The following is a 17,681-nucleotide window of genomic DNA, read 5'->3' on the forward strand; positions in this document are numbered from 1 at the left end:
CTTGTCACTGGAGATATATTCATAATTAAAGTTAAGTACCTTGCTCAATGGTACAGCAGCAGTGCCCCACCTGGAAATTATACAGTACTCGCATCCCTTGGGTTAAAAGCCTGTCTCCTTAACCACTACACGATGCCGCCACCAGGATGGAGTAAATATGTAGTGATAATATTTTTATTTTCAAATATCATGAGGTACGAAAAATGCTACTCACCTTCATTCACCACTACTAACTGAAACAATAATTGCAGAAATGAATGTTTTGGATTTCACAGAAGATGAAGGTGAAAATCCCAGGTGAAATCTGGAATCAACATTTGCATAAAATTTTACCCTCTGTGGATCATGCCCTTGGTCTGGACTCAACCAATCAAAACGTTGATTATATCTCATCAGCTGTCATCGGACGTCTGATGGTTATGAAATTAATTGCCCTTAGAGGAACCATATGAATGAATGACCATCAATGACTTTATGAAAACGGGAGCATATTAATATATTAACAAAATCATGAAGGTCCTGGAATGCTTGAACATCTGTATCCACTATATGTGTGTAAAGACCAACATTGATTACCCACACTACTAAGACACCTAGTTACTGCAGAGCAATTTTTTTTTTTTTTTTAAGCTAGTCGGCAAATTAGATTGAACACATGGCTGAACAGAGCATTTACTAGCTCAGCTCGAATGGCCATTATATAGGTCCTATTCTCAAACAGACCTGTGACGTTACCACCATATTCAGCCTTTTATCTGTCATTGTGGATGTTGGCTACAGGGTCACAGCCAGAATACTGAGACGCTAACAGATAATAATGTGTGAGGCTGACAGGTTAGGAAAAAGATCCTGTTGCTAATCAGTGTTTTAAGTGGAAGGAGGTGAACACTGAGCCTTTTGTTATAACATAATCCTACAGTAAATGTTTGACGTGCAAATGCATATGAATAGGTGTTTGTGACTATGACAACCAAAAAACACAAGAAACACCATTTATCTTTTGAAAATACCATTTCATGGACAATTTGTACATAAAAGTGGCAATAACTGGTTTGTAATCATACCTATGCCTAACAGTCCCAGTTTTTTGAAGAAAAAAAAAAAAACATAGTTTAATGTTGTCAATGAACATTTTTGGTGCATATTGAATTAAATTGGATTAAATCACACTTTGACATTAATTCCAGCCATCACTCTTAGTTTGAAATGTATGTGGATGATAAAGTTATTTATAAAAAGGACACCCAGATGGATATAATACAACAAAGAACATCTAATGGAATGTAATGCAACAGCTAATAGAAATCCTGGCCTACTGGAATCGAAAGTGACAAGCATGAAATCTTCACGGTTTGGCTGTCAATTTTATTTAACACTGGACTTTGAAGTGAAACTATGAAGTTGCAGTTATGTTTGCCACATGCAGTCCTGCCTGCAGGTGTAATGTAAATCAGTCATAGTGTGAGGAATTAACAGCAGCACGCAAAAAAAAAATGGCGTAAAAACCTCCACAGGCATTCAGGGATTCATTTACTCACGGCAGGACATGGCTTATCAGTCACTGCTATTTACTGCTCAGTTAAAGGTTTACGTGCATATCTGCAACATTTGAATCTGTAAATTTATAAACATGGAGCTAGAGGGTACTCCTTTGTGCTACACCACAATCTGACAACACAGCTCTAGTTATTGAGAAAACTATGGTCATCCTCATGACAATTGTATAGATAAATGCATGTATTTGTACATGTATGCACACTTTAATTATGGTTAAATCACTTCTCCCGGGTGCATAGAAAGTAGTTTTGAGGTTTTCCACTGCTTGTTGTGTGAATGGTTGGGAAAGAGAGACAGGATCACAGTCGATGCTGTGAGAGTAAGACAATTACAGTTTGCTAGGAGGCATTGTCACACTTACTGTGTTGAAATCTCAGCTTTCAATAGCACATTACTGATATTTACAGACTACATGGATCAGCTGGGCACTGAACCTGACATTAGGGGTGATGATCTGAATTTGTCACAGAACTGTGTCCTTTCTACACATGCCCCAGGGCTCATTTTCAAGGTCAAAGCTACAGAATCTACGGTTGTCAAACTGAAACGGCATTAAGTTGAACTGGACAATACTGAGGACTGTAAAGGGTACTGGCAATAAACCAAGCAGAATAATGTTGCATTCTGTACTTAATGGATACGCTACACAATTGAATTACATAAAAATAGAAGTATACATTTCCTTTATGGATGAAATATAAAGCACTTAGATGTTTTAATGCTTTCTATATCATGTTTTGTATGGCTTTATATACGTCAGTATTTCAATTCATTTCCCCATCATCTGAGCAGTATAAAAATGCAGAAAAGGCGATGGGAAAGATAAGAAATACATATAGCTGGAGAGCATTTATCTGGAGCATGCAATTCATGGCAAAGACCCATTCTCACTATTGCCCATTAGTGACCCATTTCATGTCCCCACTCTTGTCCTACAGGCAAGCATTGATTTTTTTTTTTCTCTAAACGAGTTAGAGGTGCAATGTGTAACTGCAATGAACAGTAGCAGAATTATCTACCACACAAACACATTCTAAACTGGTTACAGAGAGCTAATAATTTTGCAGAATGAATTGATTTTAGGTGTAATTTAACATTTATTTTTTTATATACTATCCACATTGTTTACTTAAATCAATATTACGCATGTTTTTTTTTTTTTTTGTATTAACCTCATGGCTAAATTATGACAAGAGAATCAAGACACTATATTAAAGGAAAGCCAGTGCAATAACCTCCAGTTGAGCATGAGGCTGTAGGGTGATTTGAAAGCAAATTGGTTATACACCAGGGAAACCTTTCTAATAAGCTACACAGTTCATAGGCAAGATTCCAAGTACAATTTGCATTGCAAAACAGTGTAATTTAAGCAACACATCAGAAACAAAACAAAGTGGAATCTAAGATAAAATACTTTCACATGATAGTTTGCTTTATGCCACGATGAAGTTTTGAATGTTTAAAAAATGACCCACATGCTGACATTTGAATATTAATCTTAAAATGTATTTATTTCTCAGTTGCTTTAGTTACGTCCTGGATGTTGCTGATCAAAATATTGTACTCCAATTGAATGTTATTCCGTATTAAAATGTTATTGATTCTACCTAAAATTCACTATCATTTTGATTCAAAACAAATTGGGATGGTACATATGCCAGTTATTTCCATGTTTCCTGCAGGCATACCCAAACCAAACACTAGGTCTGATGCATTACAAACCTTTGTGTCATTTAAGATTGTTTAAGTATCCAAAAACTAGACACAATCTCATGATCATGCAATCAATGCCCAAACTTGACTGGAACTGTTTTGACTCCCTGTTCTGGCTTTTCTTTTCCCACTGTATTACATTTTTTAATAATCTGAATCTACCTGAATTTACACCTCTCACCAGTGGTCTCTCCTTATTTACCTTCTCATGTCTACACAGGTATTACTAAGCATGTATAATAAAGAATAATCAAGCATGTTTATTGTGAATTAATTAGAAAATGCATTTGGTAATAAGCTGCTTTCCAGTGTCTCTGAAATGGAAGGGGCTGTAAAATAATATTGATTTGTTTTATCTTCATTTAATTAAAATAGATCTGTTTTAATATGGTTTATTGATTAAAGGTCTGATATGTTTTTATGTCATAAGTGAGTTTTCTATTTTTTATTTTTATGGTATGAAAAGTGTGGTGCAGTGCAGGTGATGGAGAGAATATCGAGAGGATTGTGGACTGAATTGTGGCTTAAGACACTGGAGGTTGTGGGACCTGAAGACCTGCATGTGAATATTGGAGTGCAGCCATAACCTGTGGGCAGGAACAGCTTGGTATCCCCTGTTGCAGTTGTTGACCAGGTGAAGAGCTGCTGCCATTCCTCTGGGAGGTGGTTGTCTGATGATAGTGGAAGACACTTCTGGATGTTCAGAAGGGCAGTAGCCCATGGCCTGATTGGGGGCCTCAGCTCAGGAACCCCAGGGAGTTGTAGTGATTGCAGGTGTGGGAGCTGGTGGGAAGAGGTTTCTGCTGTCTGGAGGGGGGGGTGTCTGTTGTGGACCATCTGTCAGGGATAGTGGTTGTCCACATAAATTGCAATGAGAAAGGAGGGGTGCATGCATCCTCTAGGTCTCTCAAACCTGCGGCATTGGTTAATCACATTGGTTATCTGAAGGAGCTTGTAACCTGCTACAAGCTAGAAGAGGAAGGATAGGTAAAGGTACAATCGTCAACATGGAAAAATTATGTTCCTACCTGTTTTTAATTAGTGATTGTATGTGTTATTGTGTCGACAGCCTTTTTACAACTCTTGACACTACTAAGCTTTTTGTCACCAATTTGTGTATGAGAATGTTGGTGTGCAGGATGGTGTCTGTTCAGGCATTGGATAATGAGTTAATTACTTAAATGGTCACATGTCCTACCAGATGACACAAATCAGAGGAGGACCATGAGAGGCAAAAAGTGAGCAAAGACAGAGCTAGGTAGGATTGCTTGGGTTTTCTAGCTTAGTTTAAACTTTTTTTTTCTTCTTTTAACCATTTTTTATTCTTTTACATACATGTTTTAATCTGCCCTGTAATAAAGCATAAAGGCTTTTTGACATCACTACTGTGTTTTTAAAAGAAAATCTTTTTTATGTAAGAAGTATTTGGCCAGCTTCTTCACAATATCATATCCCAGTTACCAGAAAAAAATGTAATAAAAAAAAGAAATTTCTGACTGGTAAGGCATGAAGCTACATTCTCTTAAATATAATGGAACACTATAAACTCAGGATCTGACGTCTAGGAAAGTCTTGACCAGACCATTCTGGTGCCTGATTTTATCAGCCCTATCCAGCACTCCACAGTCAGGGAATGTCATGAACCAACTGTCAGGAGACCCAAATTGTCACAAAACCAGGGCTGGCCTCACACAAATCTGCATGTCTCATTTCAAAAACTTTGGACAGCAGTCATCCATGAAACAATATAATACACGCCACTCTGGACAAATGGTGGTCTCAGCATTAAATGTGCTTTTCCTTCCCAGTAGATGATGATAAAGTTGGTTTCTCTGGGTCTTCAGTCTTGTTTAAATGAAAACAACTGAAGCCAGGTATAATATAACATATACATCTGATTGAAATTCAGCAGCTGTTAGTGAAGTGCAGGCATGCAAACCTGTGCAGAATAACACTTGTTTGATCATTGTTAGATGATGCACTGCAACTTCCCCTTTCCCAAACTACAGTATATTCCCATGCTATACAAGAGAGATAAGAGATGAGAGCTTTATTGTCATTGTTCAGGACAACGAAATTACATAATATGCATCTGAACATGGAGGTACAACATCAGTGTTCTGTAATGTGTAGACGAAGATCAAACAGGATGTTTTGATAAGTTGCAACTGGTGAAAGAGTGTTAAGAAACAGAGGCATTGGCGGTAAAGCGGTGGACAAACTGTTGTAACAGTGGTACTTCACAATGATAAATATTGAAAGAAAAGAAAGCGTAAAGAAAAGAACACTGAATCCTAACAGTCACCTACACGTCCTTTTCTGTTACACGTCTCACCAACCCTGGTCAATTTCAATGTATGAAAGTCAATGAAATTTCTTGTCAACCAGAGATAACCTGAAGGTTTAAAATGTGGATGTCGGAAGAGACGCACTACACAAAATAAAAGCTTAGTGCTGCAGCAGTAAACGGTCGCTTTCGTATTTGCATTTGATCATAAGAGTGGGTGGACTCGCCTTTTTTGCATGTGGTGACCTTCTTTGAAGGGAGTCGTAATATCCAGTCTTCAAAGCCTGCTCTTCCTAACGGTGGCAGTTTCTCAGCTAAATGGGATTCAAACGAAATAGTTCTTTTCGAAGTACACAGGTTTATCTGGACATTGCTGTGGCTAGCTGCTGTGCTCTACGAACCAATTCCCTTTACACTTTCGCGTAACGTTCCAAACAGCGTCTAAATTCGATTTTTATTTCTGGATAACAGAACGATATTTTGGAATGGCATCATCAGTTAATGGATCCAACGTGTTAGGGAATTTTACCAACCAGTTTGTTCAGCCTCCATGGCGAATCGCACTATGGTCAGTCGCCTATAGCTTCGTATTAGCCGTGGCAGTCTTCGGAAACCTGATTGTAATTTGGATAATCTTGGCACACAAGCGAATGCGAACTGTCACCAACTACTTTTTGCTTAACTTGGCTTTTTCCGATGCCTCAATGGCCACCTTTAACACTCTTATTAATTTCATATATGCTGCTCATGGTGAATGGTACTTTGGTGACTCTTATTGCAAGTTCCACAACTTCTTTCCTGTCACTGCAGTTTTTGCCAGCATCTATTCGATGACAGCCATCGCTGTTGACAGGTAAGGCATTTTTTCCCCACAAATAGTATTTGTTCAACGCTTAAAATAAAATCGTTTATGCTATCAATGATGTCGACGTCAGTAATCCAGCCCATCTGTGCAAAGCACAGAGCGCTGCAATTCTGAGCTCTGTTCCAAGTTTGAAACGAACAAATCCCATCCCAGACATCCGCTTTTTGCCAATGTAGCTGTCTCGTTCAACATTTTAATACCATTACGCAATATTGGGGTTCAGTTAATGAAACACGGAGCCAAAAAGGACTCGTATATGTTTGTGTAACCTACTTTTTAAAGCCGAAATTGAAACTGAATTAAACATACTTGATAACGACCATCATTAGCGTTAATGACTTGGTTTTTTAAGTGTGATGACATGTTAATATGTAGTTTCTATTGAAAACGTTTATGACGTTTAAAAAGATCATAACTTGTACCTATCTTTAGTGCAGTCATTGTCGGAATAGCCGAAATCATCATCATCATCATCATCATCATCATCATCATCACGTTTAACTGCAGAGCTTTCCCAAAATGCATGCATGGAAATTATTGGTGTAGACATTAATTAAAAGACGAAGAAATTTACTGTGACCTGTTGTAATTTGTATAAATGTATGTCTTTGTGTTTGCACATTATGGAACATGAGTTGCAGGTGGCTGGAAGTGGTTACAGTATGTTGCAGCGTTCAGGTTTGTTTTTCGGTGGGTTGTGTCATGCTTATAGAGGAGGGTCGTTAAAAATTGAACAACCTTCGGCTGTTTATGTAAATTCGATTCGGGAGTTCAACAGAAATAGAAAGTAAAGACTGACGTAAGTGTCTGATTTGACTGATTTAAATTAATTCATCCTGTTTAAGTAAGGGTGATTTGGCGTGTAATCTCAAACCAAGCTATTTTTCACTCTCTTGTTGAAATTGTTAATCTTTTCACTCTCTTGTTGTACTCTTCAGGCGAAAATATTTTCAGACAGCAAAATAGTGACAATTTATTAAAGCTGTTAGGATCAGCAGTCAGCTTTGGTGGCGCGTTTGAAATGCCATTGTCATATTTCACTCAGTGGACTAGAACCACACTATCTTCACTTTCTCTAAAGCACCACGACACCAACCCCACCCCCCATTCCTCCCCACCCCACCACACCACACACACATACACATACACGCACAATCAGCAGGATCACACAGCAAAATTTAGAAATTTCTGTCATCAAAGTCACACTTGAGACCTTCTGTACTGCACAGGACAGATGTTTTGCAAATCATTACAATTACCCCATATTACACCGTATTAAAATTACACCAGATTACATTTGGCATTTGAATACAAAAGAGGCAGGCATTTACTTATTGAGTACATCTATCTGTGAAATTCAAATTGTTTTAAATTCATATGAGTTTTACAGACATGACAAGACAGTACAAAATTGAATTGATGTAACACATTCTTGTACAGACCAATAAATTATACAGAATACAGTAAACTATATAGAATTATAACTACACCTCCTCTCCCTTTATCCTTAGAAACTTCAAACAACTGACCATTCCATTTCTCTTTGAACAGTGCAAATATTTTCCATCTTTCCTTATCTATAGTGACACAGGCCTCGCACTGTCCCTTGGGCTGATGCATAATGTACCTAGCTGCTTGTTTTGCAGTCTTCTCCTCCTCTGCCATTAATATGGGGACTTTAAAGGGATTTTTTGTTGAGGTGGAGTTTAAAATTTGGAATTAAGTTATCATATATATTGAAAATATGTAGTCACAGTGTCTGTATCCAGTGTAAGTTGTGTATCCACCTGTGTAAATTGCTCAGGATAAGAGCCCTTGCTAAATGCCAAGAATGTAATGTATAGATTACATTTCAAAAGGAAGCTCATCTCTGTTACAACCTCTCCTGCCTTGCAATGGCTATGTCTTGCTCTGAACCTGTCTTCCCCTCACATCTCTCACTTATTTCAGTGTGGTCTGTCACTGACTCCACCTGGCCAGGCTCTGTTTTGTATCTCTAAGTGAACACATGCACAACTTCGGTGTAGTCCTTTTTAAGGCATGTTATGCCTTGTTTTCATTTTCCAATTGTTCTACATGTGAGGTTTTTATTGTTTCATGATTTGGTTTACATGGATATTTCTAGTTAGCAGGGCTGGTCTGAGATTGACATGTTCCACTTGTTAGTACATTGGTCACCTGTAGTACAATAAAACTGATGGGACGTTGTCATGACTTAGCCCTTGAGTTTAAGGCATTTTTAGATGAGTACTACATTGAAAAGCAGATTTTTCTCCTTTACTCCCAGTATGTGCAAGAAGAAAGCATGACCAGTTTACACAGTTGTTTCAAGGCAGCTGATGTTGGGATTGTGACAGACACTGGAGGTCAGTGATGCGTTTGAGGAAAATGGCATCCTCAAAACAGAGCCTGTGAAAATCTTACTAGGATTAGGTGCTCCAGTATGTGCAGTCCACATGGCCCGCTGAATTCCAATGCCACTAATGTGGAAAGGATAGGAGGAGCTGCATCGCATGAAGTGAAAAAGGATAATAGAGAAAGTCATGCAACTCACTGAGTGGTCTGCACCAGTGGTGCAAGTCTTGAACAATAACAAAAATGGGCATTTCCATGGACTTGAAGAAACTAAGTGAAGCCACGGAAATGGAACGGTTCATCTGATCATTGTTAGAGGAGATTATCGCCAAAATCTCTGGAGCGAATGTTTTCTCTTCAGCAGACACTGTTAGGGGATTCAGGCAAACTTCCCTGCGCAGCGAGAGCAGCGATCTGACAACATTCAGCGCACCCTTGCTTTTACCCTTTGGCATCTCCAGTGCCCCAGAAATCTTCCAAAGGAAGATGACAGAGGAGTATCTCTGTGTACAGGAACTCTATGGAAAAAATGCGTGACTGAACTGAGCACTGAAATTGATCAAGTTGACTGGATTGAAGCTAAACAAGGAAGTGCACCCTCAGCGTAACAACTGTGATTGACAAGATGGCAGTAACATTCTGATCTAGTCGGTGTGGGAGGAGTCACGTGTTTACCTGTACCAGAGAATGTGAGTAAATCGAAATGAATCCTGAACATGATTAATTACTCAGGAAAATACATTCCTAACCTTTAAAGAGTTAAGCAAACGCTGTACAAACATCTGAATTCTGAAATAGCATGGGCCACGGATCACCTACAAGAGAAGATTCCAGTGAATACTAGCATCTGTGGGATTGGTGGAGTTTTGCAGTAGATCAGATGCCAGAGACTGTTGTCGTATTTAATGGCGTTCAGAGCAACGGCCAAATGTGCACCAGGGAAAATATCACTGGTGGCAGACACCGGCTTGTTAGGTCATGTGGGTTATGCTGAAAGCACCAATACTCAAGACAGAGTGTCACATCTCAACAGCCTTCCTGTTCCAACACAAAGGATTGCTGACATCAGAGTTGCTACAGCAGTGGGCATCAGTCACAGTCAGTGTTGACATCGAACAGGCATGAATGGGCAGATCACAATAGGAAAACTCCTTCATCAGTCGGGGATTTCTTTCCTTTGAAAAGCAATCTTTCAGAAACTAATGGCCTGGTGACAAAGGGGAAACCTTGTGGTTGTACTTGATACCATTAAAAAAAAACAATGTTGTGACTCCTCAAACAAAGAATGCAATTTAGCTGCTGCATACTGAGCTGGCTAGCATACATTTACCTTTAGCTGTGTACAAATGACATGGGACTACAGATACTTGACAGTCAGCTCACTAGAATGCTTGGATGCATTGTTTGCTACTTTGTTTATTTAGACTAACCTCTAAATAAGATGAATAATCTTAAATATGTATCATTTTTAAAAGTCAAACAAAGTTTCCAAAATTGCTTATGTTAAGTCTGAGTTGTTTGAAGGGTTGTTTGAATTTCAAATTTGCCAATATACAAAAATAGTGATGGGTATATTTTGGGATGACAGATCATTTTAAACCCTGTCTGTCAAACTCTGCCCCTATTTCAGGTCTTAAATGACATGTATTGAAATGTATCCAGTGCGGTCCCTTGACGCTGTTGATGTCTCTTCTGTGAAGGTACATGGCCATTATTCACCCCCTGAAGCCCAGACTGTCTGCAAAGGCGACTAAAGTGGTCATCGTCTGTATCTGGGCTCTGGCAGTCGTGTTGGCCTTCCCGCTGTGTTTCTACTCCACCACCAAGACCATCCCCAGAAGGACGCTCTGCTTTGTGGCCTGGCCTCGGCCCTTGGAGGACTCTTTCATGTGAGGGCCAACTGTTTCTCCTTTTCCTTTCCCCGCTCTCATTTCATTTTAGCGCTCAATTTCCTCTGAGGTCTGCTGTTCCCCCCAGTATCAGAACTGGAATGTAAAGTGTTCCTTATTCTCTCATTTGCAATGCAGGGGACTTTTTCCAATAGCAAATTTACAAATATTGTCAATTCTGTAAATGTCTGCTTAGTGTGTATGGCACAGTGTTGCAAATACACAGTTTGGCTTGTTAGATTGAAATGGCACAACATAACTGTTACAATATGCACATTTTGCACTTTTATTTAACACTGAATATAAAAACGCAGGCAGTTATAAACCTATGCACAATAATTTCCTTTTATTGACAATGATATATGCATCATCACAGATATGAAGTGATCCTAAGAAGTTTTTGTTGTTGTTTGTGCAGGTATCATATCATTGTGACTGTGTTGGTGTACATGCTGCCCCTAGTGGTGATGGGCATCACCTACACCTTTGTGGGAATCACATTGTGGGGAGGAGAGATCCCTGGAGATACATCAGATAATTACCATGAGCAGCTCAGGGCCAAGAGGAAGGTAAGTTGTGCATATGTGTAAGTAGTAATGTGAAGAAACAACACAGTACTTTCAACACATTAGCAATAAGACTGAATATTTATAAGGCCATTTTTTAATGTTCTGTAGAGGGCGTGACAAAATCATTTTCCAAATGGTTGAACTGGCATGCTCACAGTCTGCCAGTCATGTGTGCAATCCCTGAATTCTAACAAATAATGATAAAATTGGACATCGGAACAGCTGTCATTTTCCCATTAGGAGTGAGCACTTTTAGGGGTGATGCAGCCATTAATATGCGTGACACATTAATTTCTCTTTTTTCTGCAAGATGCTTATATGTTAGGAATATTTGCAAAGTATAATGGGCCAATTCAATCTGCTGCCAAGCCAGGGATTCTGCTGGCAATTAAACGCAGAGCTTCTTTCACTGATGACAAAAAAAATGGAAATGGTAACTTGTGGGAAACTTAACTCATGATTGATTGAATCTGTCCTGTAGTGGTGAATTTGTTACAGTGATTTTCTGGACAAAATAGGCTTATTTCAGAAAGCAGGTATTGGCAATAATACATTCGAATTAACATCTATTTACTAAGGCATCCCCTTCTGTAAACATCACCAAAGCAAAGCTAGATCTCCTACTTCACCCTCACTGTTTGGAGATACTGGAGGTACCGTGTTGACTAAGCATTCATTTATTTCTTTAAGTCAAAGAGAAGGTCAGCAGGTACTGAGAGAAACTGACAGATTTGGAAAATGTCCCAAGGCATTCCTGTCAGAACCCATTAGATAGAAACTAGCTGTGTTGTCATGGGCAAGTATTCCTTTCTGTGCCATTCCTGGAAAACAACTTTGTCAAACGGCCATTTCCTTCTCCACAAATGCCAATTATCCAGCAGGCTGAGTGAGTCTGGCACACACAGCCCCTTTGCACCCTATGACAGCATTCCACAAGCCTGTACAAAATTAAGCCAGAGTCATGTCTGAGCTTCTGATTATCACTCTGTAAGCCGACCCTGGCCTTATTTGTACCGACCAGTGCTGAGTTGCATCGGTCAGACAAGCAGATTGCAATTATTTATACTGACAGTGGTTACAGGTCCAGAGGAAACATTAACATAGACTGTAGTGCCTGCATAAATATTATGGAATAAATAACATAAATAATAGATTAATTAGTGATTCTCAGTTTTACTGCATAATATGCTTCATCATCAGGAGTTGAATCCTGTTTTCCCATAAATGGAATGTCGTATGTGGCGTTACATTTTGGAACATCAGCCAAACATTTAATTTCTCACAATAAACACAGATGAATATGGGATTAAGTTAAATATTCATAAGATGTTAATGCTGTCTGAATATTTGTATTATAAAAAAACACATACACGATATATACAATATACAGTACATACAATATACATGTACAAGTACAATATAAATACCAATGAATGTAGTTAATATTAGAATATTTAGTATCATAACCCTCTTAAAGTTATGTTTTGTTTTTCAACACCCTCTACTATGTCCACACTTTATCTGTGCAATGATACCTCAAGTTGCCCCATCACCGGATGTGTTGCACATCCAATTTTATTTCAGTTTCGGATAGCCAAGCTCAGCGCAATTACTACTGACTGCTTCCAAATGTTTTCAGAACCAATCTTCATTAATATCCAGTCTACCCAAAGTCAAGGAGTGGCTTAATAGTGATCGAATGTCAGTGTAATTTTGTGTAGTCATCTTGAAATGCATTCGTCAGAATGCAAACAAAAGATAATTCCCCAGCACTGCTTTCTGCCTCCAGGTGAATACCTTTCCTAGAATGGGCTGTTTATGGTGAACTTCCTCTAGCTCTTGTAGAAAATACTTCCTTCTAATTATCAGCCTCAGATATAATTCAACGACTGAATATGTTGCAATCAAGGTAGACTGTGAAAATGTTTATTCAAATACTAAAAATACTAAAAAGGGCTTTAAGGTTCTGTGATGTGACAGACAACATTTTAACGAACAGACAACATTTTGTGTCAGCAACAGGTTTTACGGAATACATAATCTCAAATTACTATAGTATATTGCGACTTTAACATATTCTAACAAAGACATTATGAATTAAGATAATAATTAGTTCATCTGCAAATATTCAGGTGATGCATGTTGGGATGCATTAATACTATTTGATTTTCATGAGTGGCCTGGAAAACCCTATCTTCTTAAATGTTTGGTCATTGTGCTTCTTCCAAGGGTGATGTTATGAATATTAGTCAACATGCAAATGTAGACTAAGGAATTATTGCTGGGGAAGTCATTAAATTGATGGAGCATCACTGCATGCACAATGTTTAATTTCAGTCTTTGGCAGTTCACTTGTTTAGAATTCATGCGGATGTCTGCCTTGCATAAGCAATTGACTTCATCTTCTCCCTTTATACAAGGCATGTGGATATCTGGCTTTCATGAGCCACTGACTTCCTTTTCCCTTTATAGTAATATTAGTGTGACATGATAACAGGAATAAAACTGTTGATTAATTTTTAAATGTCCTCAGCAATAGTCCAGATGTGAATTCAATGGGCTTATTAATTTAAATTGAACATTTCATCTTCTTTGGTATTATTAGCAAGACCTTACCAAGGCATTGTACATAATAATATATCTGGAGGAAGAATTACTCCTGGTGACCACATATTTAAAATGATTAATATGGAGGAGCACAGTGTGTAACCAAGCTAATGAAACCACTGTTTGATATATTGAAATCCAAGAAAATGCAACAAATACATATGGCTCAAATTTTGAGTAAAAACCTTTTTAGGAAAGGAAAACTGACAGCACACTATGAAGGGTTAGTTATTTGCAAATTTATTTTTTATCTGTTAAATCAAAGGAGGTGATATATCAAATGAATACCTCTGGTGTCTAATGTGTCATTGTCATAACGCCTTAGCTTGAGCTTGTGACATAGGAATCATAGCGATGTCAAAAGCGAGGAGAGTGATGACCATAAGGGAGAAATAAGCTATTCCCACTGGCTTAGTTGGCAAGGCACTTATGTCAACTTGGTGGTTGACTCAGTCACAAGAATGAGAGGAAATCCCTCCCGGTGCAGTGCACAGAGATGGGGTCCAAGGAGAGGTAGGAATCCCAGCACGGGGTGCTTGGGGCAGTGTGGGTGTCTGGATCCTCATGCCCTCTTGCCCTCTGTATAAGAGGATGAGGAGAGTGTTCCAGCATCTGGCCTTTCTCCGTTATTCATTAGTGTGAGAGGGGAGACGCCATGTGATGAGGGAGCTGCTGGCAGTGGCTTTTTAACAGCCCTTTTTTGCGAGAATTGTTCTGATGGCTGAAGAGCTGCCAGACCGTCTTACCACCCTCCTCCTCCTTGCTTGCATCATGTCTGGCATCAACATTACAATATCATTTTTGGTTCTGGAAATCATACCACACTCAGCAGGACCTGATGCACGCTGGTCACAATGATGCACACACCAAAGCATCTCACCATCTACAGTGTATGTACACTGTGTATTTAAGGTGAAATAAGCAGATGGATGTAATGCTCTACAAAACATTTTGGCTATTTGTTTGTATGCACAACGCTTAAATTGGTCATTTAGCATTCAACTCTATTACCTGCATAATACAAACTCACACCTTCGACATGACAGTTTAACATGCAATTTAATGGGCAGGAATGCTCATGCTTAGAAAAACAATAGAGATAATACTCTTAACAGCAATGGTCACAGGTTCCAGAATAGAACAGGGTATGTATGCTGATGAGTGGCTGAGTAGATTTATATTAGACTGTTGAAATGGATGTGGGTCTAAGCAGCATCCAGCAATGGGGGGCATGCGGAAGAAAGACAGAAGGAGGGTGTTTACACACCTGTATAGTATGTAGCTTGTTGAATACGTTTGATGGCTTCAAAGTGTCATTTCAGTCAACACAGTAGGAGCCTCAGTAGCAGCTCAGCAAAGGAAGCATAGCTTTGGACAGTAACAGTGCATGCTACAAAGAGCATTTGTTCAACAAAGAGAAAGTGATAGGTTTTTAATCCCTTCATTCAGCAGTCAACAGAAGACATTTTCATGTTGAACAAACTATTGTCATTTTAATACAAAGTCACCTGAGACCAAGAAACATAATCTCTGATCTTAACAATTAGCAATGAATTTTCTTTGCTATAAATGCATTAATTTGTAAAGTTGGGTATCATTCACACAACAGTGGACATAATAAAGAGGCCTAAGAAGAGATCAGAGGAAACCTTCAATGTGTAAGAACTACTGCGTATAATCAGAACTGTGATACTGCATGACTGACTGAGCCTACTACACTTAATTGAGTCACAGGAATTTTATGGTCATTTGTGTCAAATGCTGTACTTAGCTCCAAAAAGCTTGGCATGGAACCACAAGGCTAGTTGGAAGACAGATTTTGCATACTAGTTATGAGCAGTTATTGTACAATGAACTGAGCATCAGTGTGACTGGAATTCTTCCCACACATATTGTATTGTTCTGGCTCTTTTTTCTCTTGTATTTTTAAAAATAAGGAAAGAGTAGAATGGGTCTGTAATTTATAAGGTGATAATAATCATAACAATAATAACTACCATCATCATCATCATTGTCATCATCATCATTTTCCATAGTTGTGCAGCACTACTGCTCTGCTGAGGCACATGGGGTGCTAACATGAACAGCAGATGTTTTTTGTGTTTTTCCTAGAAATGACAGCGTAGCCATCTTTGCCTCAATGCCACCCTTTCCGAAATCACACGTGGCAAAATATTTGGAAACGCAATTTTCCATCATTTTCGCAAATTAAATCTGACAATCATTTACAATTTTGAACAATGGAAGTAATCTGTGTCTCTTTTTTCCCTTATTGCAGGTGGTGAAGATGATGATCATCGTGGTTTTGACCTTTGCATTCTGCTGGCTGCCCTATCACATATACTTCATTGTCACTGGACTCAACCGGTTGTTGAGCAAGTGGAAATATATTCAGCAGATCTACCTGTCAGTAATGTGGTTAGCCATGAGCTCTACCATGTACAATCCCATTATATACTGCTGTCTCAACAGCAGGTAAGTACAGCATGCATTTTCTTTGCAAAGATCCACACATTATTCATTCATTCATTTATGCTGAAAAATGATTCAGAAGTACCTAGTTAAGAATTTTCATTGAACATGAAGCATATGATATAGAATGCACACATGTACACACACACACACACACACACACAAACAGACTGACAAGCTTATTTGAGAATTGCAACTACTGTAAACTGTACTTTAAACTGAATCAAATTTCATACTACACCAAGCAGCATATGACTCAATTTGTTACCTTTTTTGAAAATGAAAAGACAAAGTGGTCAGAAAAACTTGTATGCATCACTGAACAACACTGTTTCCAAGGATGGCTTTCTGTCATGCACAGTGTCACGTATAACTTTTGTAAATCCACCCCATTATGTCTGGAATGGCATGTTTTTGGCATTGCATGTTTACATTGTGCAGTTATGCACTCTGCTTAACTACACCAAACAACAGATTTCAGCAGAGAACAGCATCTCACTTCCCAGAATTCCTCTCTCTGGCCGCACTCAGGTTCCGGGCCGGCTTCAAGCGCGCGCTCCGCTGGTGCCCCTTCGTCAAGGTGTCCAGTTACGACGAGCTGGAGCTGCAGGCGACCCGCTTCCACCCCACCCGCCAGAGCAGCATGTACACCGTGTCCCGCGTGGATTCAAGCGTAGTGGCAGCGTATGACCCCGCCGATGGGGACAGGCCCCACCACGGCAGGCAGAAAAGCTGCGCATCACAATACAGAGGTGGCGCCAACGGCTGCTTCAGCAACAGCGAGATGACCTCGCTGAGCTTCAGCCTCTACAGTGCCCACAGTGCCCACACCAGGGAGCTCTCCTGAAGCATCCATTTCCCATCCTGAACTCACACAGATGGAGTACATCGTGAAGGGGGAGGCAGGCGCTGGTGAGAAAGTGCAGTGGCATTGTTCTCAGCGTGTTTGTGTGTTTGCTTGTGTTTGTCCAAGTGTAATACTGCTAATTTATAAAGAAGTGTAGAAGAATAAAAGACAGCCAGTATTTTGCCATGATTTTAAATATTATTAAAAAGTGTGTGATTACCTACATTGAAAATAACGTGATGCCTATAGGTTACTGCGTACACAAACATGAATGTATATTTTGTTTTTAAAATGTGTTTTTTACGTACCGCATAAACACTACAACATTAACCAGCAGTTTGATATTTTACTAGGCCTGTTTTTCAGTATGAACTCTGGATATGAAATCAGGAACTGAGTGAGGTTATGTATGTATGTATATATGTATGAGTTGAAGGCTGCAGATGTGACTGGTTCTTGCTACAGCTTACCTCAGCTTTAACAAACAAGCTGCTGAGGTACATCTGCAGGAATGGAGATG

The 17,681-nt window shown here is 39.1% G+C and overlaps 1 protein-coding gene across 1 annotated transcript; it reads left to right on the plus strand.

The window, feature by feature from the left end:
- The first annotated feature begins 6,042 nt into the window (after positions 1-6,042).
- On the plus strand, positions 6,043-17,161 carry LOC118793623 (neuromedin-K receptor). The gene is made up of 5 exons (XM_036551849.1): positions 6,043-6,410; positions 10,478-10,666; positions 11,085-11,235; positions 16,121-16,317; positions 16,846-17,161. The coding sequence occupies exons 1-5, from the start codon at positions 6,043-6,045 to the stop codon at positions 17,159-17,161; spliced, it is 1,221 nt and encodes a 406-aa protein (XP_036407742.1).
- The last annotated feature ends 520 nt before the right edge of the window (positions 17,162-17,681 follow it).

The sequence above is a fragment of the Megalops cyprinoides genome, chromosome 18 (assembly GCF_013368585.1).
Source record: "Megalops cyprinoides isolate fMegCyp1 chromosome 18, fMegCyp1.pri, whole genome shotgun sequence".
In the NCBI taxonomy this organism is placed as follows: Eukaryota; Metazoa; Chordata; class Actinopteri; order Elopiformes; family Megalopidae; genus Megalops; species Megalops cyprinoides.